We start from the raw sequence: 25,938 nt of genomic DNA on the forward strand, positions 1-25,938 counted from the left end.
TCTTTTTGTCACCATTGTTGAGATTCATAGGCTAATTCTGGATGTCTGTATGTGCCTATCTGAAATGTTTTTAAGGGTTTTTTTTGTAATTGATTTGATAATTTGGATTTAAAAGAAAATGCATGTTATTCCACAACAACAGTGCTGCAATAATATCCATAAGATACAAAGCTTAACTCTGAAATTATACTCTCAGTGATTCAGTCCAATTATTGATTATGTTATAACACACACAATCACACCATCAAATCACCTTTTTTCTTTGTTCATTTGCCTGTTATAACAGAAATATAAAAGCCGAAAACATTCTAAAATAAATAATTTAAGGGTCAAGAGCCCAACTAAAGCAAACACTGATCTCCATAATGGTAACCAATTAGGATTTTCTCCTTCAGTGATTCTGATGTTATGGTGACTTCAAATGAAACACCGAGTTAAACCTCTGGTGATTCTCAATAAAATCTTCTTTAGAAGTCTAACAGAAATAAAGTCAGTCTGGTTATTAATAAGTGAAGCTGGTAATGCTGTTTGTGGAGTTGTTTAATCCTCCTCTGCTGAGATCTTCAGATTTAATGTCTTCTCTTCAGGTGATTTAATCTAAGACTGTGTCTAAAATCAGTTGTAGTTCTTGTTCTGCTCGTCTATTTTTCCATTTTCTTCTTTCCTTCAGTGATTCTGCTTGTTAACAGGCTTATTAAGGTTGAGATGACTCCATGTTTAATATACACAGATTTTGTGGCTCAGATAAAGTCCAGTTCTGGTTTATTTCTTTGCTCTTGGCTGACATGTGGCATTGCTATGGCCTGCTTGTGGCCCAGATCTGGCAAACAGGAGTGGGTCACCCAAGTGCCGTCATTCCACGCTGCATGTGGGCCAGATCCGCATCCCACAAGTGCCAGATGTGGGGCGGATCTGGGCCGAAACAATGTTGTTATGTGGGTTAGAAGCCTGATAAGTCGCAATTGCAAGTTTATATCTCACAATTCTGAGAAAAGATGTAAGAATTTCGACATATAAACTCGCAATTATGTGATGTAAAGTCAGAATTGCGAAATGTAAACTCGCAATTGTGAGAAAAAAAGTCAGAATTGTGAAATAAAAAGTCGCACTTGTGTCTTTTTTTCTCGGAAATGCGACTTTATTTCACCCAATTCTGACTTTTTTTCTTGCAATTCTGGCTTTATATCACGCAGTTCTGACTTTATGTCTCGCAATTCTGACTTTATAACACGCAATTGTGAGATAAAAAGTCGCAATTATTTATTTATTTATTTTTATTCAGAGAAACAAGCTTCCATCCTTTAATAATAAGATTAAGTTACAAATTTTTCAGGAGCATCCAATAGGCTTGCCATTTGTCATGCAGTCGTTTTATAAGAAATAAGCCATGATTGAATGACTGTATTGAATATTTTACAGACCTGAGATATGGGAGATGTCTAAAGATGCATTCGGGGAACTGTTTCTGAATGAAGGTAAAAGCTTGCAAGGTCATTCACCTCAGTATGTTTCCGTTCTGCAGGCACAGGACACGGGGGTTACCCATCATGCACTGCAGAATCAACATGTTTGAAAGGTACTGATCTACACCGTTTTATAGACACTTTTATATACTCTGATGTAGTAGCCAATACATGACCAATAAAAAGAATGTCATTTTAAGTAAGTGAAACACCCATCTATGATGTGGTCAGGGAGATATTACAAATTTGTTTTTTGTGTGCAAAATATTTAGATGTATTGCGGCAGAGCAAGCATGAGTGTCCACTACACAGAAACCAAATACACAGACAGAACTGAATCATTAACTCAGAGGTCAGATTCTTCTGTAGCGGAGTAATACGGTCAACACTCTGTATGTGATTGACCTGATAAACTCTATTCTTTACAGCACAAATAATCATCAAAATCAAACAATGAGTTTTTAAATCTTTTAAATCATTCGAAAGTCTATTCAACTCAGAATTCACATGGAAGTATGTTTAGTTTAGGAAGTATGCTTGTTTCTTTATGCACTTGCATGCTGGATTGATGTATTTTCACTGAACCAAAAATGACTCTAAAGTCTGTTAAAGGGATACTCCACTTTTTTTGGAATATCAGAATATCAGTAACCAGACAGTTTCTGGTCTCATTGACTTCCATAGTAGGAAAAAAAAAAATACTATGGAAGTCAATGAGACCAGAAACTGTCTGGTTACTGATATTCTTCTAAATATCAGAAAATCGGCTGAATAGATACGAAAACGGTAAAACCCAACTGTTTAACTCTTGGGGAGTTGTAAAATGAGCCTATTTCCAAAAAAAGTGGAGTATCCCTTTAAGGGCAAAAGAGGAAACTCTACTTGGTATAATATACTAGTGTAAAATACAGACGGGTTACATTTGGGATATAAATTACAACTGAATAGTTCCAAAAAGCCTTGCAGTTTATTTCCACAAAAAACTTAGAGGATTTAAAGAATTTTACATGTTAGTGTAGTCATGCTAAGTGGAGTATATTCAATCTACCAAAAATATTCTTCTTTAATATTAGGCTATAAAAGAGATTTGATTTTTTATTTATATGCCTTTTAAATTGCTTCATATTGCTGTTCATATTTTTTACATGTTATTAACATATACAGTCATCATTTTTATTAAACAAGGCCTTATGGGTTTTCTGCATCTCCCTACATGGTATCATCCATTTCTTGCTTTTTATTGTATGTATTTTATATTGTGCAAATAAACAAAACTGAAATAAAAGAACTGCCAGCATTCAGGAGTTTGATAACTGCAAATACCCCCCAAAATCAAGAAATTATAAAATTTATCTACTTTTAACTGTAAAATTATACAGTAAAAAACTGTTCATTGGTAAAGACCATGTCCACACTAATACATTTTCATTTGAAAACGTATATTTTTCTCTCCGGTTTGGCCTTACATCCACACTGAGATGGCGTTTTATGTCAATGAAAACGGATCTTTTGGAAAACGCTCTCCAAAGCGGAGCCCAGGGCACAGACGGAGAGCAGATGGGACCGGACCGACACAATTGTCCTGGAGGGGAGGCCAAGGCGGAGCCAGAGTAGCTGAGAACTGAGGCAGAGGAAAGGCGGAGCCTGCAGGGGCCAAAGGGGTGTAGAGTCAGAGGGTTAGTTAAATGACGGCTGACCAAGGTGGAGCCGGAGGGATGACGAAGCCTGGTGGAGCCATAAGGCCGGAGCTCTCTGGTGGAGCAGAGGGAGAAAGGAGCCAAGGTGGAGCCGGAGGGACGATGAAGCCTGGTGGCATAGACATCATATAGGTAGACACCCTATTGACCGCTACAGCCTACTGGCACGGATCTTAAATCCGCTCCGCTAAGTCTAATCTGTTTGGCAGGTGATATGAGCTGTCAGCACATTTAAGGAATCATATCTCACTGAATCCCGAACTAATTTTCACGTGGGTTTTTTTGCTGCAAAGGTCATACATGTTAGCCTGACTTCGTGATACTCATATTCTAGTCAGAATGTGAGTCTGAAACTGCTCCGTAGGGCTTTGATTATAAGGCGTGTCTTAATCGAACCAGGAAAAAAAAACTTTGCACTCAATTGGATAGTCGCTAGACCTACAACCAATCAGAGCGACGCTGTAAGTCAACTACTTTGCATAGCAGAGTTGTAAACTGCAGAAATTACTCATTTTAGAAGTAAAATAACGAGTGTTGCTTCTTTTACTTGGTCCTCCATGAGTGCGACCAAAGGAGAAATCACAACGACCACAGGCATTTCATTTCAGAGCCAGAGCCAGAGCCAGCTGATAAGTCAGAGCCAGCTGATAAGTTACACTTTTGTTGAATCCTGTAGGGAGGATGGCAAAAATATATTTCTGATCGACAAAAGCCACGATTGCAGTTTTCTGTTCGTCTATTAAAATTAATACACAGTCGATTTATTTTACAACAGACGCGACAGCGTCTACATCTCAATTCTCCAGCTCCAGTCATCTTTGAGGGAAACCAGTTAAGCGCTCTTTGATAACATGATGATTACGTCCTTGCAGATCATCTGTCCATCATCGTATAAAGCCCGCCCTAGCAATTTGATTGCCCCGAACATTTTTTTGACTGGTCATAATTACTCCTCAATGGATCAATAGAGTCCAGACCGAACTTCCAGACCAAAAAATGTTGTGGGCGGGGTTCGGGCTGCATCCAGGCTACAAACATGTAGCTATGATACAGGACACATGGGATATTTTGTTCACAAAATACAAACTTTAGTCAGGTAATGTTAAATGTTAAATCTTACTTGTGAAAAGTAATTCCCGAGTGATAGTACACCGATTTGAGCAGCAATATGCTGCACAGTGCGTTGTCATCTACAATAGGAATACAACCGGTTTAAGATGGTGGCCGCATTTATCAGTGCCAAGCAGCCAGTAGGACATCTAGTCTCAATATGATACCTATGCTTGGTGGAGCCATAAGGCCGGAGCTCTCTGGTGGAGCAAAGGGAGAGAGAAGCCAAGGTGGAGCCGGCAGGTCGACGAGCCGAGGTGGAGTGACGGGATCAGTGGCCGGAGGGCCGGGAATCCACCTGCCTGGGAGAAGCTAGCGACCGCAGGACCAGAGGCGTATCAATGCAGAAAGGCATTCTGAGGGTACAGCACACCAGCGGTGATGAGGGCACAGACCATTCAGGGCTGGGTCGAATTACTTGTGTGGCATGCATAGAAATTATGGCATGTGTGTAAATTAGTTATAAATGGTCAAATTTACAGGTTGTTCTGTAATTATGTTTACATTTTTACTGTATGTTTTACTGACAAGAATATTCTGTAAAAAAGACAGATTTTTTTTATCTTTACTTTTTTCACTATTTTTTTTCTTCCTGCTTTACATGGTTAGATAGTACCAGAAGCTTCAGAAAGTTTGAGTCCGTGGCAAGAATTATGTTTTCATCACAGGCTGTGACTGGCTTCATAACGCTCCTCGCAAGCCATCTGGACACGAGCGGAGCCTGTTCTGCGGCAGCATGCCTGCGAGGAGGAGCTGGGACAATCATATTCATCAAGAGTGTCCACAATCCATCTGGAGAACATGAAATGTGAGAGCATTGATAAAGCATACACTTTGTTTAAGAACTTGCTAAAGGCAAGAAATTACACTACCATTCAAAAGTTTGATGTCCGTAAGAATTTGGACATTTTTTGAAAGCTCTTATGCTCAACAAAGCTGCATTTGTTTTATCATACAGTTAAAACAGTAATATTGTGAAATATTATTTCAGCTTAAAATATTTTTTTAATGTAATTTATTAATTTGATGGCAAAGCTGAAATAGCCAATTCATTCTAATATGCTGATTTGGTGCTCGAGAAATGTATATTTTGTTATTAATGTTGTAAACAGTTGTCCTGCTTTTATATATTGTTTATAGTGTATAACAGCCATATAATTATTGGAAACTGTGAAACCTTTTTTTCCCGGTTTCAAATCATTTATTTTGAATATTATTTTTTGTAACAATGAAAAAAAGTATTTACTGTCACTTTTAATCAATTTAATGTGTCCAAATAAAATTAAGCCCAATGTCCTGCTGACCCCAGACAAAGGGCCTTAAATTCTTCAAAACTTAATTTTAAGCTAGTTTTAATGATCAATTGATGACTAGCTTCCTGAAAAAGGCACATTTCTTAATGGTAGACTTAGTATTTAAATTTAGTTATATAGGGTATAATTTTTCTTTATTTTTATTTTTTTTATTTTAAGTGGGAGCATATTCTTTCTGGCGTTATATTCTTGTTCATGAACCAGGATTCTGTAGGATTAGTGTGAGTGTGGAAGTATTCACATAATAGGAAGCATATTATTTTCACGTTTCTGCATTGTCCTTGTGTTGTACCTATTGTGAACACCTTTCAACAGGAAAGGTTATGAAAGTGAATTTCTCAGAGATGCCAGATAGTTAACAGCGATGTGGATTGAACATGCCGCCTCAGCTGTGCAGCTCGTACCTGTTACTCTCCAGGGTGAGATATACAATTCATACCTCCATCTCTGACTGGCTACTGCTAAAAGTGCTGTTTTTACATTGAGTGAGTTCCAGATTATAGCCAATACTTTCAGAGACTAAAGACTGAAGATGTTTCAGTTAGTACAGGTTTTACTTAATAAATGCATACCATTTTGACCGAGGTCATTCTCAAATGGACCACCAACACGGGCACACTGCTGATATACTGTAGAATTTGATTTGATTTTGACAGCATCTACAGCCACATGCCCGCTTATAGCGCCATGGCGCCACCATGTGGCCAGTTGTTATTTTGGCTCATTTCCTGCCAATTTGAGCTCTTTTGGAAAAGCAGATTCACATTTAGACTGTAGCACCAAAACTTTTGCAAACATGGAGAATGTGACTTCAGCAGAATATCTGCAGTCAATTTCACCATTCCCTCAACTTTTTCATTGTATTCCATTTGTCTCAGAGATAAATTATCACACATTTAAAGGAGTAAAAAAAACTTGCTGATAATTTACTCTCCCCCATGTCATCCAAGATGTTCATGTATTTCTTTTTTCAGTCGAAAAAAAAATAAAGGTTTTTGATGAAAACATTCCAGAATTTTCTCTATATATAATAGACTTTATTGGGAACCAAATGGTTCAAGGTCCAAATGAGAGTTTCAGTGCAGCTTCAAAGGGCTTTAAATGACACCAGACGATGAATAAGGGTCTTATCTAGGACCCTTCGAGTCATGACTGGAAAAAAGATTTCTTCATTTTGATGAACGAGTTTGAACAGGAGAGTCACGAACGCTCATCACAGAACAGAGCAGGCGAGCGTTTGTGCTTAAAAAACTTAAACTTATTTATTTTTGAAACGACCGATCGTTTTGCAAGATAAGACCCTTATTCATCGTCTGGTGTCGTTTAAAGCCCTTTGAAATGGCACTGAAACTCTTTTGGACCTTGAACCGTTTGGTTCCCATTAAAGTCCATTATATGGAGAAAATCCTGGAATTTTTTCACAAAAACTTAATTTCTTTTCAACTGAAGAAAGACATGGACATCTTGGATAACATGGAGGTGAGTAAAATTATCAGCTTAAGTTTTTAAAAGTGAACTACTCCTTTAAAGAACGGTGGTATAAGGACAATGAATGTATGCTATGCTAATGTATGCAATAAATGTATGCTACCCTTTACTGTAAAAAACTCTTAAACTGTCCATAAGCTCCATAACTAAATTATGGATAATAAATCCATAATTACTTTGCGTAAGCTTATTCCAGACTTAATTCAGCAGTGAAAGCTCATAAGTAGAAGATATGAGAATGTGAAGCTCATTATCATTTATATTGACATTTAGATGTCCAGTGTAAAATGAAATAACTTATCAGTATGTAAAGCAATGAGATTTTGTATCAGTCCATTTACATATGCATATAAATAACAGTTATCGTTCAGTTTCCCAATGTCAAAGCTCAGGACAATACATGATTGAGATGAACTTTAAAATATTGATGTTTCTTATGCTTACTCAAGTCTTCATAGCAGATTCAAAACTATGCATTAGAGGTCAGAAGGCACTTAACAGTTGATTTAGAGGTCTTAGAAATGCATCATTTGTAGTAGGTTTATGAGACAACAGCCAACTTCTTAAACCAAAAAAAAAATACACAAAGAAACAGTTCACGGTAAGACAGTTTTATTTCCATCATTAAATATAACTTCAGAAATGACCAGCGATAAAGATACAATTTGTTTTTGAATGCGACATTACAAACCAAGTGCTCCTCCCTTTCATTCAACCTGCCCTGACATTTAAACACTCATTTACGCTCCTCATGTTCCTCAGCCAGTTTCTCTGCCTTCAGGACGACCTCCTCGATGGGGCCCACCATGTAGAAGGCCTGCTCGGGCAAAGGATCATACTCGCCTAGGGAAAAACAAACGCTATGATCAACACTGAATAAAAACAGAATTAATACCAAGAGAGACTAATGAAACCAAGAGATGAATAAAAGCAGCAAAGACAAACAGAATGACTGTACTTACCATTCAGAATGGCCTTGAAGCCCTTGATTGTGTCTTTCAGGGGCACCAGCTTGCCCATGTGTCCAGTGAAGACCTCAGCGACTTGGAAGGGCTGGGACAGAAACCTCTGGATCTTACGTGCACGAGCCACTGTGAGCTTATCCTCCTCAGACAACTCATCCATACCCAGAATAGCAATGATATCCTGCAGGGACTTGTAGTCCTAAACACAGAGAAGAGCAGGAACAAGGTCATGGATTGGAATTCAAACTGGAGTGAAGTGCTCCGATGAAGCCTTTACTCGTTGGCGCTCACCTGGAGGATCTTCTGGACACCACGGGCTACATCATAATGCTCAGACCCCACAATGTTGGGGTCCATGATACGGGACGTAGAGTCCAGGGGGTCCACAGCGGGGTAGATGCCCAGCTCGGCAATAGCACGGGACAACACAGTGGTGGCATCCAAGTGAGCGAATGTGGTGGCAGGAGCGGGATCAGTCAAGTCATCAGCAGGCACATAGATGGCCTATGAGAAACAATGACATTGGTAAGAGAGATCCAGGAAAGCGGGAGTGCGTGTTGTGCAAACAAAAGGAGGCATACCTGTACAGATGTGATTGAACCCTTCTTGGTTGTGGTGATTCTTTCCTGCATGGTACCCATGTCAGTGGCCAGAGTTGGCTGATAACCCACAGCAGAGGGGATACGACCCAGCAGGGCAGACACCTATGAGAACAGAAATAAACCCAATCTAGAACACACTAATCTCAAACTAACAAAATTCAAGTTTAGACGCGTAATCAATCTCAACACTGACCTCTGATCCAGCCTGGGTGAAGCGGAAAATGTTGTCGATGAAGAGCAGCACATCTTGCCCCTCCTGGTCACGGAAATACTCCGCAACGGTCAGTCCAGTCAGAGCCACACGGGCACGGGCACCTGGGGGCTCGTTCATCTGTCCATACACCAGCGCCACCTAGCAGCAACCAAGAGGACCTCATAACTTACCACAGTTCTCAAGATGGACCTTATTTAACTAGTGTATCAGAGGATATTTGGATCTACAAGTTACCTTTGAGGTGGTGTCCTTCAGGTTGATGACACCAGACTCGATCATCTCATGGTAGAGATCGTTTCCCTCACGGGTTCGCTCTCCCACGCCAGCAAACACTGAATAACCACCATGAGCCTTGGCCACATTGTTGATCAGCTCCATAATCAATACAGTCTTTCCCACACCAGCTCCACCAAAAAGACCTGAAGAAATTAGGTGCCATAGTCAAAAAAAAAAAAAAAAAAAAAAAAAAAAAAAAAATACCACAATTTGAAATTTAATAATAATAATAATAATATATAAAAAAATAGGCCATTCAAAAGTTTGGGGTCAGTAAGATCTTAATCATGTTTGAAGCTGCATTTAAAATAAAAATTATCAAAACATTGTGAAATTTTACAACAACTTAAAATAACTTTCTTAAAATCATATTTATTCCTGAAATAAATCTGAATTCAGCATCATTCCTCCAGTCTTCAGGGTCACATGATCATTCTAATATGCTAAATTTCCTGCTTAAGAAATGATTCTCAATGTTGAAAGCAGCTGGGCTGCTTAATTTTGTGGAAACAGTGATACTTCATGATTATTCGTTTTAACCATACTCTCACTTTTGATCAATTTCATTTACCCTTGTGGAATAAGTGACTAAAAGTGCAGACCCCAAACTTTTGTATGGTAGTATATATATACACACACATACCAATCTTGCCACCCTTGGCATAGGGGGCCAGCAGGTCTACAACCTTGATTCCTGTGACCAGAATCTCCTGTTCAACACTCATGTCTGTGAATTCTGGTGCCTCAGCATGGATGGGGGCAGTCCTGAAGAATAAATCCCAATATTAAACTTTTAAAGACACTGCAATATATCTGCATCAATAAATGGACCATGATATACTTCACAAGTCACAACAGCCAAAACATTTACTTGCAAAAACAATAAGGTTGCTTTAGTGCTCTTAACTACTCACTGTTTTGTGGAAATTGGTCCTCTTTCATCAATGGGTTCACCGATGACATTCATGATCCTGCCAAGCGTCTCAGGTCCCACAGGGATTCTGATGGGGGCACCAGTGTCAAGAACCTTCTGACCGCGCACCAGTCCCTCAGTACCATCCATGGCGATGGTACGAACAGTGCTCTCCCCTGAAGAACAGGAAAAACTATCATTTGCCCATTCAAATTCATAATTACTTTACATTTCATATTTTCAGTCAAGCTTTAGACATGTTACCAAGATGCTGAGCAACCTCCAGGACTAGCCTGCTGTCACGGCCAGCAACTTCCAGGGCATTGAGAATGGGGGGCAGACCCTCATCAAACTGGACGTCCACTACGGCACCGATGACCGCAACGATACGCCCGCTGGCGGTGGCAGCAGCAGCGGCAGGAGCAGCATAATCCCTGCCTGAAGGGGAGGAAGAGAAACAGCTGAGTATCACAAGCAAATGACAAAGAACGTTAACGTTACCAAAATGTAATTGAACCCCAAATTACAAAAAACGAGCGCTTCTGAAAGTCGTGTCGAAATCGTTTTTATTTATTGACCTGGGAAATGAAAACAGGCTAATGACTGAACCTAAACAAGTCTATGTTCTAAAGATTAAGCCGTTAAAAATCAGCTGGGACACGCCTGCAACATGCACTTAAAATGTGTGAAGGTTCGTGAAAAAGAATGAATTAACTCGCGATCTTATTCCACGTTAATCTGAGCCATGACCTCGCGAGCTGCGAACACAGCTAGCAGCGCGAGCCACCTCTCCATGACACATAAAGGTCATTCCTGTTTTCCTACCAACCAGAATTAGTTGTTATCATTAAATGGAGTATTCCATTACGGCAGCATAGATCTAACACAAATCAACATACATGCAGAACAACAGGCGAAAGCAATCATTGAAAATATTACAGTAAAAACTTTGCGGCCTGCACTTGCCACATGCTGCCATTTAACGTTAGCATTCTGGCGGTGACGTTTGCTGTCAAAGAGCTGCGTTAAAAACAACCATTGTAAAAAAAAATAACTATAATTTCTACTTACGAGAAAACAGGGCTGCTGGAGCTCCATTGAGGGCCTTCAGGGGGGTCACCCCGGGCTTAAGAGCTTGCAAAGCCCCGGTGCAGCAGCGTCCCACAGCTCCCAACATCGTTAAAATGGCTGAAGGTGGAATGAGGCAGAGGCTCGCGAGCTTATATATGGTGCCGCTTGCGCCTCACACTGCGCATGCGTTTCAGACATGGCGACACGGGAACTGAGCGTCTACGCATGCGTCAGTGCTGAAGGACAGACTGGGCATCGTTACAATGAATGAACTGAAATAGCATTATACTGTGTGCAGTGGGGAATCATTGAGCAATGATTTGTAAGATTTTAGCCAAATGTGATACAGTAGCCTATAAATATATAAGAGCGCATTTACACAAAATAATGGATCAATAACAGACCGCCTTGGTATTATTATTATTATTATCTAGAATGCGTTTAAGACGTATGTAATCCACAGGTAGTCTATGTCCGTGCTCCAGCCACATCTGTTTTAGAGCACAAAGCACTATACACATATAACCGTGTATTTCTTACATGCATACACATAGACAGGCAATGTCAGTGTGACAATGTGTAAAAAGGTTAGTGACGATTCCAAACCCATAGACTGTAAAAAAATAAAAAAATAACTGATCGCTAAGCTCCCTCTAGATGTCGCTATTGTGTAAACGTTAGTCGACTGAACAGTATTTTTTGACAGAACGGAAATTTTGTCAGAAGAAAGTGTGTTTGTGTGTGTGAGGGGGGAGTGTGTTTTGCACTCTTGCTGTTTTAGAGTGTCACCCCTTCATTGTTGAACACTTTAAGGGGTTACGACCACTTGCTCGGATCATGACCTAAATTTTTTGGGTGTTCACATACCTAATGCCATAGCAATCACCAAATTTTGTAACATTCTGATGAAGCTGTGATTTATATGTGCACCTGCCATATATACATATATATATATATATATATATATATGAAGAGTTCAGATGCAAAAGCCTCTAAATGCCATTTGAAATTTTCTTCTTTAATGATGATTTTTATCAAACTTGTATATTTAAGTTCAGTAATTTCACTTAAATAACAATTAATTGGTAATTATCATTGCCATTTAAGTGAAATCATTGAACTTAAATATACAAGCTTGATACAAATGATCATTCTAGAAGAAAATTTCAAATGGCACTTTTGCATCTGAACTCTTCATATATACTCTCACCAAAAGGAATTTTAGCAACACCATACTACTGTGTTTGACCCCCTTTCGCCTTCAGAACTGCCTACATTTTACATGGCACGGATTCAACAATGTGCTAAAAGCATTCTTTAGAAATGTTGGCCCATCATCTTGCAGTTGATGAAGATTTGTGGAATGCACAGGGCATGAAGCTCCCGTTCCACCACATCCCAAAGATGCTTTATTGGGTTGAGATCTGGTGACCGGATGTTTAATGTGAGTGGGGGTTCTTCCCATATTAGACTTTCTCTGCAATTACCCATAAAACTAGCTTTGAACCATGTTCAAAAAACACAAATCTTAAGTTATAACTACCCTCTGAATGACATGTGGAGTACATTAACATTTAATTGGAATTCATCAAGTATTAAGTAGCTGGGGATTATAATAACAAAGGATATTTCTAAATTGTTTGATAGCAATTATGCCCCTATAAGTAAAAACATTAAATCAGATATATGTGGTCCCAACTGCCCTTAGAGATGCACAACAGGATAGATAAAGTAAAAATGAACATGCTCCCTCGACTTTTGTATCTCTTCCAATCAAGAAGTCCCTTTAAAACAATTTAATGAATGGGATAAAGAAAGGGGGCAGATCACTGCCATGTTTAGCAGATTATTTCAAAGCAGCCCGCTAAAACCTTTAGCATGCTGCTGTAACCCAGAGTATACAGCAAAGTGGAAGGATTTGGAGATCTCGCAGCTGACTGTACCATTGCAAGCAGTGCTGGCTTGCAAATCACTGTATGAACAGTATTCTAAAAGTTTGAATCAATGGACTAAAGGTTCCTTTTAGAATCTGGTTTAAAGAATGCAAATCTCCGTTAATTGAAAGACAATCTAGAATATTAAAATGGGTTAGTAAGTAAGTAAGTAACCCCGACTTGCTTTCGACCCCGACTTTAAACCAGCAATGACTGATGAGAGGTTTCAGCTCTGGTATAGAGAGGCTTGGCACCTCTTTTGGTTCAATTTCTTCAAAGGGAGAATAAGATAGCTTTCAGGAGATGTCTGATAAATATTGTTTGGAAAAACTAGATTTTTTTTATTTTTTTAGGTATTTACAACCCGATCTCACGACCAAGTCGTACGAATTCGACGAATGATTAAAAAGTGGCTAATTCGTAACAATTCATACGACCCCACACGTACGAATTAATACGATTTTGCTAAATCGTACATATTTTACGAATTGGCCAATTCGTATGAATTCGTACGAATGACCTACCCCTGACCCCGCCCCTAAACCTAACCATCACGTGGGTTTAGACAAATCGTAGGAATTAGTACGAGTGAGGTCGTACGAATTAGTACGAATTAGACACTTTTTAATCATGCGTCGAATTCGTACGAATTGGTCGTGAGATAGTGTTGCAACTTACAAACTAGGACTTATTTCAACCCCTTTAGTGTCACGGGCCCACCGGTGGGCCCAAAATTCATTACATTTTTAACCCTTATGCTGCATTAGGGACATTTTTGGTCTTTTGCAGTTTAATTTCTTTGACCATTTTGGCTGTTTTAATGCAAATGGTATGAAATTTGGCAAAATTGTGACTTTTTGGATACATGTAAAAAATGTGATCCCATTTTGCAAAATATGTATAACACACACTGTGTAGATCAAATAGTAACACTCAGCACCATAAAGACCAAAAATGGCCCATTGAAACCCATTAAAACGTTGTTTAAATCTGAGGCTGTCAGTAATACATGAAACATGATTTTTGCACAAACATCCTTTCATTTTGAAGCAAAAGCATTATATTTGCATTATATAGTGTATTCCACCAGATGACGTCACTACATATTTATTCCCTATGGGTGGAAATGCACCTTATTTTAGGCAATAGGCAATGTTTAATAGGTGGCCATTTTTGGTCTCTAACGCGCTAAGTGGGATTTTTTGCAAAGTGGGACTGTGATAATCCAAATCTAAAGTTTTCTCTTTGCATTTAGTTTATTGAAAATAATTGAATTTTTGTGTTTTTTCCTCTTATACAAATCGATGGTTTCGCAAACAAAACTGGTAATTAAAGGGTTAAAATCCTGAAATTGAATACATTTTTGGTAGTTATGATGAGGACTGATGCTGGTTAAGAGATTTAACTTGGTAAAAGTGGAAAATAATAATAATATATAATATTTTAGGCAATGTTTAATATGTGGCCATTTTTGGTCCTTAATGCACTCAACGGTGTTAAAAATCTAATGCAGCACAAGGGTTAAAACAGTATACTAAACCTAAACTAATCTTGACAAACTATATATCATTTGAAAGCTTACAATCTCTAGTTTTCATATTTGGTGATTGATTTTCAAAACATATTACAGAGGAGCCGTAATTTATCAATTTGCAACAAGAATATTTTCATACTCTAAGGCGTGTTTAGACCTTTACTTTGAAATTGGAATAAACATGAAAAAAATCATGAAAGAAAGGTAGAAACCTGTTTGTTTTCATGCCAAGAGTTCAAAAGATAGCCTCCATTCAATTATTTTAGAAAAAAAAAGGTCTGAAATTTTTTGAAATATAAAGAAAAAAACTATTCACCATTTGAGATGTGGCAGGAAGCTATAGACCATTTCACAAGATGTAAACAACACTGGTCCAGAAACACTTCCTGTTTCAGTTTTTTAACACTACATATAAGCTGGGATAAAATACAACCAACAGAACATTTAAAACTGAATCAAAAAGTTAAACAAACATCTTTAAGATGTTTTCTTTACATGTGAAATAAAGAAAACAGTTACAAACTGAAACAGGAAGTGTTTCTGGACCAGTGTTGTTTACATCTTGTGAAATGGTCTATAACGCACGTACTTGTTTTTTAATGTTTCTTAGAGGTTGAATTCATATCAAAATCTGCCAAACTTCTCATATTACTTCTGAATAGGATGCCTACTTCATAAATTGTATGAAAATTTTGGAAATAATTGTTCATATCACTCAAAACACATATGGAAATGGAGGCGCCCTTATATGGGCAGTAATGGAGTCTGTTTTTTTTTTTTTTGTGAACTTTTTCTTATTACAATAAACAATAAAGAAATCTAACAAAGAAAGAGCGTATGGCAATCTCAAAATGTACAATATAAATCTTATTGTATTACAAACCAAGATTCACACCTCCCGCACATTATTCAAAAAGACATCCTCTGCACTGTTCGCAAGGGAGAACAAATAGACTTAAGGAGCTCAAAACACTAAAATAAAAAAAAGATAAAAAGAAAAAAAAAGAAAACAGAGGGACTCAACTCATCCGAAGTGTCACTAAACATCTAGTGAAAAAGTTTGGTACTGCGCCCAAACAAAACAGTGAAAGCTCATTTTTTGAGATATCAACCTAAACTTATTCAGATTTTTGGCTTTGATTTTTTTTTTTTTTTTCAGTTTTAGTGTCGCCCAGGTTTTGAAAATATATATTTTATATAAAATATGAATAATTAATTTTTTTATATTGTACATTTTCATAAACTCAAACTTCTATAACTTTTTTTCGTTTCACATTCTTAATTTATTTCACTTCTACAAAAATCTGCCAAATGTCTTCTTTAAAATGACACCAATCTTATGTCTATATTCCAAAGCATTCTTGAATTGCAACCATTTAAGTTCGAAATGTGCATTTTCATCTATATTCAAAAAAAAGGGGGGGGGGGGGGGCGTGAGTGACACTTAAAGAGTTAACAAAGAGATATTATACATGGAGAAGTATGACTCCAATTTAATTGATTTATTTATTGACATGTATAAAAATAAAGATAATAGGAAATGTAACGACGAGGCAAGGACGAATCCAAATGCAGTCACTGATAATAATAATAATAATCAAAGAAAAGGGTAATGCAAGGAAAACAAAGAAACTCAGAAACAAAGCTACAGTTAAACAACGACCAACAACCAACAACTGAAGCACAGAGGTTTAAATTCACAGACAAACAAGCTAAACAAGATAACAAGGGGGCTGGGTTAATTAGAAACACCTGGGGGAACTCTTCAACAAGAAAAACTACAAAGGACTACAAAACATGGCACAGAACAGGAAATAACTAAAGTCCACAAAAGACAAGGGAAACACAGACAGGAATCATTACAGCAAACTTATTTCAAAACTATATCTAGCCATTTAATCCGTAAAGAAACAATCAACAAATAAAGTGGGGAAAAGAATGTAGATATTTCAGAGGAAGACTGGCTGAATATCGGTTCTGTATACAGGCGACTTCTGTTCTACCAGCTCGGGTTTGTGGAGAGAATTCTGTTGGCGGAATCTTATTAGATACTTTATAACCCCCAAATCAAAATCTATTCAGTCTGGCGAGAAGGGAAGTGGTCTATGTTGGAGGAAATGTGGGGAACAGCTGGCTGCCCATTTCCATGTATTCTGGAGCTGCAGCCATTTAGTTATTGGCAGGAGGTATAATACAAGTAATACATTTTATTTTCGGTGATGGAATTGACTGTTCATTTTCTACAATTTACCTGGGCAACTTAGCAGCTCATTTAATGATAAAAGACAAGTACCTTTTAATATTAGCAACCAGCAAGAAAGCTGTAACACAAAAGTGGCTTCAATTTGATCCCCCAACAAAGGCTGAGTGGCTGGACATTATGACCAATGTCCAGAATATGGAGAGGATGACTTTTGCTTTAAACTTACAGATGGATAAATATTTGTAGTATTGGGTAAAATGGATTGTGTTTACAACTTCATGACATGTTTATTGACCAGTGCAATGCACCATCTGACATATATACTCTCATACATTTTGCTTTAGGCCTATGTAAGAATATACCAAACGATTGCCCTGAACGATTGTATGTTGATGATTTTTTTTTTCATTGCTGTTTTTTGTTTCTGTTATGTTTTTGTTTTGTTTAAAAGGAAAAAGAATAAAAAATAAAGCTTTGTTGTTGTTGTTGTTGTTGTTTTTAACTTGCTTTGAACCAATCGGATCGCTTGGGTCCTAAGCTGGGACCCATCTCTTCAGTGTGACCAGAGAAAGTCTAATATGGGCTTTGGAAATCGCTTTAATGCCTGGTTACAAATCAGAGAAAATCCAGGTCTTATGTGTGGTTTCACGGTTATGACGCACCACACCATAAAACTATATCAAATATGACTCAGGGTTCAACATTAAGCCTTTTCAGCCTTTTCAAGTTAATTGGTCATTCAGCTTTGACATATTCAAATCTGCATGTTCATTATATTTTAATCTCTACAAAAGGGCCTTTTCCTTAATCATTTTAAAAGCTTCATCTTTCACTTTAAATTGTTAAATTTGATAATTAAATTAGAATAATAAGATACTATAGGGCTGTTACCAGTCAAATTATATAATTTACACAGAACAATTACACCTGCATTAAATTATGTAATAGTTTTGAATATTTATTTGAATATACAAATAAGAAATGTTGGAAAGAACTTTTAAACACGAAACTAAACCGCCAGTAGGTGGCGGCAGGCGACCGTCCAAATGAATGAGTGACTTTAACGCATTTGACGCAAGGATGCTCATCCATTTCCGGTTGTGGAGATTAAAGCGGAGGAAAACCATGAGGGAAACCGAGGAAAACGGGATTATGGCAGAGTCTTCAAAATGTACTGTCCTCCCGTCTTTGAAACGAAACGTACATACGTTTAGATGTAATTTTATATATAGTTATGTTTATTTAATATAATTTTAAAAAGAAGCATAAACACAACGAGGAGTGTCTGTTTTATGTGTTTATGTGACTAACGTTTCTTTAGTATAACCATCGAGTATAAAATTCAATATAAATTCTCGGTATTGCATTGGACTCTACGATAGGTGGAAGTTATCGAGCATACACCTTGACCGGAAATACCGCCGTGCATAGAGCCCATTACTTGTTTATTGAACATATGAAATATGGATCATTTGAAGTGTTTCACATTTTCAATCGCAATGATATTCTGCACTCTTGATCGTGTGATATTGCTTAACTGTATCATATGCAAATGCAGTATAAAAACTCCTTAGCTATCTTTTTTTTTACCGCAGTATGTTAACTGAGTTTCTTTGTGTGATCACGCTCATTTGTTGCCATGAATAAAAAAAATAACATTTTTGGATTTAATGAATGAATGTGCATAGAAAACCCCCTTTTCTCTTAATGTTAAAGGGATGTAGGCCTATGTCTATCAGCGAAAAAGTTTAGAACGAGCCTGGCGTCGTTTGGAATCACATACTATGACGTCATAAAGCACCAAGCGTGGAATTATTCAACAGAACAGAAAGGCGATTCTGTGTGCGACTCAGTTTTCTTGATGATAATTCTGCTGTTTTCGAATGGAAATGATCATAGCTTTTAAAAGAAAAATGAGTTCTGGCAGCCCTGAAGTGTTCGTGCCCCAGAGAAAGAGGAGGAGGACGGAGAGTTTTGACGAGGGGCCGGACAGAAAGAGGAGGAGGACGGAGAGTTTTGACGAGGGGCCGGAGAGAAAGAGAAGGAGGATGGAGAGAAAGAGGGGGAGGACGGAAAGTTTTGACGAGGGGCCGGAGAGAAAGAGGAGGAGGACGACGGAGAGTTTTGATGAAGGCCAGGAGAGAAAGGAGAAGAGGGAGTGCAGTTTTGAGAAGCTGCCATCTCTTAACTTCGTCAGTCCGGCATCAGTTGGCAACAAAGTGGACTTGACAGTTAAAGGTGAGTTTACTGCTATAATCTCAAAGATTACACACTTTTCAGTGCTGAAGTTTCATGTTAATTTGGGTTGCAACTGCCACCCTAAAAATAAAGCATTGCCACCCCATCTGCCACCTCAGAATCATCATCAGACAGACACACACATAATCAGTATTTCTTCTGCTGATTTTAAGCAGTGGCACTTCAATGTGGAAAAAAATGTCACTTAAGTTTGTGATTTATTTGGTCTATGTAAAATAATAAAATAACTTTTCTTCTCTTTGTTTGTTGTAAAGATACTACGTATAAATGTACTAGCTCAGAGACATTTTTTTAATCTTTTGATGTGTTTAATGGCCAGTGTAATGATTTGGTGCCCTGGATATTGACATTTAATTTTAATTTTTTAAATTATTTTTTAAACAGTATAGATTATTTTTTGTGTTAATTCTGCTGATTTTCACATTCATTTATCCAAATGTGTATGTAAATCAAATGAACATGTTATGAGACATTGGTTTTGTTAACTACAGCTCTGTGCTTCAAAAACACTTTAACCTAATTATGGCCATCCATTATTGAAGAATAGGGGGATTTTTTGTTCCTAGAATCACGTGTCATTAATTATCATAAGAAAAAATCCACACCTTCACAGTTATTTCAAAATGCAATTGATTGAAGTTTAATTAAGGGCAGGATCAGATTTGTATTCCATGACTTCTGTTCAATCTTTAAACACAGATAAAAACACATGGAGAATTGTTACCTCCTGCAAGAAGAGAAAACAGAGTTCTCACCGAGACGAGGGGCCTGCGAGAAAGAGAATTAGGACGAATAGTGTTGAGGTGGTGTCCGCACCCTCTTTCTGTGACCCGAAAGGCAGCTCAGATCAGGTTCAGGATCAGCATATGGAGGTTGAGGATCCTGTGCCGATATACGAGAGACATGCTGAAGGTAATTGTTTTTTTTTTTGTTTTTTTTCTCCGTACAACAAAAACTTAATCATAATCATTAATCATTAAAAACATAATCCTTCAGCTAGATATGAGTATCCATTAATGGAAGCTTAATTAACCTTAAGCATAATCATAAATGCCCCTAACTGAATGTATGAGAATGAAGAATTTCATTATTATTTAATTAAATCATGTTTTTGGTTAATATTTTCAGAATTACATCAAAATGTAGTGGCAGATTTCAGTGGCCTTGAAGTCCAGCCGCCTGCAAACCCGCCAGATATTTTGAGCCGGTATCAATTTGGCAGAATACTTGGTCAGGGAGGATTCGGCATTGTCTATGAAGGGAAACGCCTGGAGGATGGCCTTGAGGTATCATTATTCTACATATAATATTTGTGTATATTTTGTCCACTTTTAGTGCACTTGTTTTGACAAATGTTTTGTTTTGTTGATCAGGTGGCAGTAAAAATTGCCAGAAAGCAGAGTAATATGCAGTACATTGCCATTGTAAGTAGACTACTCTTTCCATGTTCTTTGACATTTTTTAATTTAAAACATGTAAACAATTTGTTCAAGACTGGGCTAAATCTTTATTTGGGAAAGCACCCCATCTAACAATGATAATGATCTTTCTTCTAGCCTGGTCATCCCGCACCCCTTCCATTAGAGGTCGCCCTGTTGATCCTGGTGAATAGGGACCTTAAAGTTCCACAGATCATCCAGCTACTGGACTGGCAGGACGAGCTTGACCACTTGATCATGGTTTTGGAGCGCCCCTTACCCTGCACAGATCTGCGTAACTACGTTGGGCTCTTTAGAGGAACACTCAATGAAGTTTTAGCAGGACTTGTCATGTGGCAAGTAACATACGCCGCTAACGCATGCAGTGCCAGTGGAGTTCTCCACCATGATATTAAGATGGAGAATCTACTGATCAATCCACAAACATTAGAGATTAAACTGATTGACTTCGGATGCGGGGATCTCCTGAAGGAATCGGCATATAATCATTTCCGTGGTATGTATTAAGACTTAAAGCTGTAGTTTAGGACTTAAACTGTAGCATGTCCTATAGGAAGCTTACTCATCAGACACAATGTCTTTCCTTCAGGCACACCAAATTATTGCCCCCCTGAGTTCAGAACAGAGGGCAGGTACCATGGGAATCCTGCAACTGTGTGGTCACTAGGAGTCCTCTTATTCAGAATTGTGTGTGGACACTTTCCAATGCCCAGTGACCTGCTGATGATTAATACGGGCACTTGGAATCAGCCTGGCTTGTCACACGGTAAGATGGTATTCATCACAAAAAAATGAAACCTTCTGAACTTACAGTTTAGAAGCTCAAATCTTACAGCTTATTACAAAGATAGCAGATGTAATGTCCAAGGTTATAATCTGACTCTCCCGTCTCTCTTTGTCTCTCGTCGTTCTGCACAGAATGCTGTCATCTGATTCAGTGTCTCCTGCAGCTGGACCCAAGCGGGCGGATTGGTTTGGAGGAAATCCTGTCCCATTCATGGTTTCAGTCACTGAGCCTATGATCAGTTACTAATGGCTTAGAAGAAGTTGACTCTCAAGTTGAAGTATGTTGAAATGTTGAAGTATTCACATTTTGACATATAATTTGTTTTTATATGTTGTATCTTTATTGTTTGTAACACAATTCTGAAGTCAAATCTCTTCTAAATATAACGTATGTAGTCAATAACTGTCTGTATTTTGTTTCAGGCCATCCTGTAAGAAGAAAGAGATCAAACTGATTGACTTCGGATGCTGGGATGTCCAAATGGAATCTGGTTATAATCAATTTTGTGCAATCTATTATAACTGCACAAAACACCACAGACGTACCCGGGGTGGATGCAGGGATCCGACCCGTACGGCATAGCAGCCAGGAGTGAGGTTTGAGTGTGTGGTGCAACACGGACCCGCTTCCGTCGAAGAGCAGAGTGAGTGTGCGGAGGTGTCAGTGCATCCGGGACACATTTTTTTTTATTCAGACCACACAAACCAAACGATTTTTTTTCATGGGTTAAACATCTGAGCATCAAAGGCGATGCAGGCAAGGTAATAAACGTTTAAAATACTGACATGTGACTGACAACCAAGCCGGATACGTTAGAGTGTTTACATATGTATCCTAGGCTGCAGGATACGTATGCAGTTGGTGAATTTGATCATGGGCTGAATGACGTGACCAGTCTGGCGAAGAAGTTCGAAGCGCTTTTGGAGGAAGCAGACGATGCGGTCACGGGGCGCTTTTGTCAACAATACAACGAATTCAAGTTCATGGTTAATGAAAAAAGGAAAATCGGAGCATCTGGGGAGCGATCTTTTTTTTTTCCTAGGATGGTAGGGAAACACTTATAAATGTTATTAACCCCAGTGACAGGTAGGTTTAGGGACAGGATTGAGGTAAGTCATATATTTATATATACAGTAATAACGTTAAGTCAACAGTGTTCAACACGCTGAAAAGCGATTATGCATCTTGATAGCACGCCAAAAATGGAAATACGAATTGGCGTGTCATACACACGCTACTTCATGAGATCAGTCTGTGTCTGATCAAAGTGACCCTGATTAACCTGATAACCATATAGGTTAATTCTGTTTTAATATATTTGCAGTTGTTAAATGTAATAATGATGATTTTGTGTTTTTAAGAGAAATTATGTTTCTCTTTTGGTTAACCTGTTTTTCAGATGCTGTTCTTTGGAGAGATGTGTTTTCGGCCTGCAGACAAGATGAGCCACCTGGCCAGATAGGACTATCATCCTCAATAAAGTTCAAATGATATGTTTTGTAACCTAATTTTTGCGCTAGTTTGTTGCAGTTATTACATTTTTTTATAGGTAACCTTTAGGAAAAATTACACCATGTTAATTTAATAGGCCTATAATTAATGTTAGGCACTGCATTAGCATTTTTTCTTTCAATGAAGTTCCATTTAAATTTTGTACCTGTTGAGAAATGACTAAACATCTTGGATACTTTATTTATATATATATATATATATATATATATATATATATATGAAGAGTTCAGATGCAAAAGCCTCTAAGTGCCATTTGAAATTTTCTTCTAGAATGATCATTTTTATCAATTTCACTTAAATTACAATTCATAGGTAATCTTCATCCCCATTTAAGTGAAATTAATGAACTTAAATATACTAGCTTGATAAAAATGATCATTCTAGAAGAAAATTTCAAATGGCACTTAGAGGCTTTTGCATCTGAACTCTTCATATATATATATATATATATATATATCATTATCAGTCATAACCAGTTAACCAGTCATAATAACCTTTCTAAACCTTATTGAAACCTTATCAAACAAAGATCCTTTAAGTTTAACTAGACTGGTAAAACACCATCATTAAAATGTTCCCAAAGTCCAACGATTATAAAAGGATATTGAATAAATAGCAACCTTGTAGACATATTGATGCATTTGCTGTTGTCATCTCTTTGAATCCCCTATGGCTAACGCAGGCTCGTGGTAATTTTCGGCACAACGGCAGGTCGTGTGGTTCCGAATGGCTCACAGTATTGAAATGTGCACTCAGAAAAAATTAAAAATTAGAGGGAACATTGACCCATATGTTTCAGAAATTGCTCTTTTGCTGAAAATGTGCGTATTAGATTCCTTTTTTGATGTAACGAGTAAAGTAACAGATTACTTTATAGATTTAATCATTAATATAAATGACTTTAAAAAGAAATTAAATAGTATTAGCGTTTGTGAGGGTGAGATTAGACAATCAAGTGTACGCAAAAGCGTTGTGGCCCAGAATGTTCAAGAAACCTTCATCCACACTATTGGACACTGTTGTTGGGTGACAGCTTGAACATTTTTTAAACTACTGAGTTCAAATTCTCTCTTCTCAATGATGTAATAACTCATGGATGTACAGGAACTGACACAAAGAAAATAACAAGACACATTACTTTCAATAAAAAGAATTGTATTTTTATGGATTATGTGTTTTTATTCTTATTCATAGATCAGTGGTTCTCAACCATTTTTTACTCAAAGGCATTTCATTGTCCAACACAATTTTCAAGCTTTTTTATTTCTTTCATGTTATTTATTGTTTCTATCAAGACCCATTAACACCAAGCATGATAACTATATTAGCATGGACACCAAACACATGCAATGTTTATTTTTAATTCACTTAGGAAGGATTTTGATTGGCTATCAGTGTTTTATCATTCATCTGCTAGGGAAAAAAAAGATGTGACTCCAACGATATCGTTTCTATGTTGTAAGCTGCAAAATATGTGTAACACAATACATGTAACAACAATATAGCCATTAAGAAATATCTGAATGCAAAAATACTGTGAACATAATGTAAAAGACCAATTATTCATAAAGCAGAGTATTAAACTGATCATTTTAAGATAGATATTTATTTTATGTAAAGAAGTACAATCAAATTATAATTCCCTTTCCCAGCTTTTATTTCACAATTATGTTGACATTTGAACACATTCAGAAACAGATAAAACGGCATTTACAATTCAGACTGATTGGTCACCAAATCCCAATAGTAGCTTCTGCATACCTGAAGATCTTTAATGGGTAGTTGGGGGAAGGTTTACACTGTTCTCATTAATATTATAATAATATTATTAATAATCAATACTAATTAACATGGTGACAGACAGTTGTGTGAGCTGACAAACAAATCAAATAAAAATAAAAATACACACGTAGTCATTGTGCTTTGGGGTTTATTTAAAATTATAAATGAATGTGCCACTTGAATACATAACTGGCACATTTGGTTAACAGTGGTATTCTGTCAACTCAGGCTTTGATCGTTTAGCTGTAACATCAGTAGCGAACAGCCAGTATGCTGAAAGAGTTTATAGAATTTTAAGAATCTAAACTAAGGTTTACACAAGATTCGTCGTTTTTTAGGAGGTGATGGAAACTACAGTCGTTGGCAGCCAGGCAGGAACACTCTAATTTCGTTTAAGGCTTATTCAAAACAATCACGTTTAAGCCATTGAATTAGTTTAGTCCGGTTATACGTACAACCGCGAACAACATGTTGTCCCAGAGCTCCGTAACGAGTAGCCTAACGACATCTCTCATATAGATTTGCGACTTTAAATAGTAAAATATTTTTCCGAAAAACAGCCTCTTTGCTAAATAACACACAAAATACCATTGGAATGCTACTTCAAAAATGTGTACATCTAGAATTTTACCCGTTTAATGTCCATAATTTTAACGAAAACGACTGCTGTGAACAATACGAGTTTGCATATCTTCAAAGTCACTTGAATTAGTTAAGCCAGGAGCAGTCTTTTTCAGTTCAGTTGCAGACAGTTGTACGTTTTTGTTTTTGTTTGTTTTTCTTTCTTTTTTTGCTTCAAATAAAAAAAAGGTAATGTTGGTTATGGTTCATGCTTTAAAACCTTTACAGAACACAATAATTAATTAATAAAAACATTGATCAGGAAAAAAGAACCAAGCACGCATGCGCACGTTGAAGGCTGTAACGTTACAGTTTTTGCTGTTAGGAAATCTCACTTTTGTTTGCTAAATTACTGACGAATTTACTGAATGTTCTTTGAAGGCTTGATTTCAACGATAACGATGTCAAGACAGAAAATATAAATCATGATTTTAAATTAACTTAAGCGTACTGTTTACGAAAACCTATTATTATTATAACACAAACAATGTTTTTAGAAGAGGAATAAAAATAAGTAATGTTGGTGATCCAAATCCAATCTCCAAATGTCTGCCATGAAGGCTAAATCGCTTCAGGACTCAAGCGTGAGGTTACTCAATCAGGACTCAATCAGGTGAGTTAAAATGCTGAACTGTTCAGTTATGTTCAACCACATCTGCTAATTGCGGAAAATAAATAGAATACAAATGTGTAGCTTTGTACGCTTTTTATTTAACCCATCCAGCAACCACAGTATCCGATAATAACATCAACCA

The 25,938-nt window shown here is 37.4% G+C and overlaps 2 protein-coding genes across 2 annotated transcripts; one reads left to right on the top strand and one right to left on the bottom strand.

Annotated features, from left to right (window-relative positions):
• Nucleotides 1–7,666: 7,666 nt before the first annotated feature.
• On the bottom strand, nucleotides 7,667–11,270 carry atp5f1b (ATP synthase F1 subunit beta). Its single transcript, XM_039655704.2, has 10 exons — nucleotides 11,113–11,270; nucleotides 10,306–10,479; nucleotides 10,043–10,217; nucleotides 9,772–9,893; nucleotides 9,087–9,271; nucleotides 8,832–8,990; nucleotides 8,618–8,740; nucleotides 8,328–8,540; nucleotides 8,034–8,235; nucleotides 7,667–7,914 (listed from the first exon to the last, which is right to left on the bottom strand). The coding sequence occupies exons 1-10, from the start codon at nucleotides 11,216–11,218 to the stop codon at nucleotides 7,808–7,810; spliced, it is 1,566 nt and encodes a 521-aa protein (XP_039511638.1). The 5' UTR covers nucleotides 11,219–11,270; the 3' UTR covers nucleotides 7,667–7,807.
• Nucleotides 11,271–18,609: 7,339 nt separating this feature from the next.
• On the top strand, nucleotides 18,610–21,554 carry LOC120467163 (serine/threonine-protein kinase pim-1). Its single transcript, XM_039655963.2, is given in 7 exon segments — nucleotides 18,610–19,021; nucleotides 19,742–19,954; nucleotides 20,171–20,328; nucleotides 20,416–20,466; nucleotides 20,599–20,977; nucleotides 21,071–21,247; nucleotides 21,400–21,554. Coding segments are annotated over 7 exon segments (1,488 nt in total). The 5' UTR covers nucleotides 18,610–18,666.
• The last annotated feature ends 4,384 nt before the right edge of the window (nucleotides 21,555–25,938 follow it).

The sequence above is a fragment of the Pimephales promelas genome, chromosome 21 (genome assembly GCF_988280905.1).
Source record: "Pimephales promelas chromosome 21, fPimPro1.hap1.1, whole genome shotgun sequence".
NCBI classification, from domain to species: Eukaryota; Metazoa; Chordata; class Actinopteri; order Cypriniformes; family Leuciscidae; genus Pimephales; species Pimephales promelas.

Bases quoted from the DNA above. Each gene is read 5' to 3' on its own strand.
- atp5f1b (XM_039655704.2), bottom strand. From the start codon at position 11,218: ATGTTGGGAGCTGTGGGACGCTGCTGCACCGGGGCTTTGCAAGCTCTT. The intron at 9,272-9,771 runs GTATGTGTGTGT...TAATTTCTTCAG, and splicing joins TGCCAAGGGTGGCAAGATTG to GTCTTTTTGGTGGAGCTGGT. The intron at 8,541-8,617 runs GTATGCCTCCTT...TGTTTCTCATAG, and splicing joins GTTCAATCACATCTGTACAG to GCCATCTATGTGCCTGCTGA.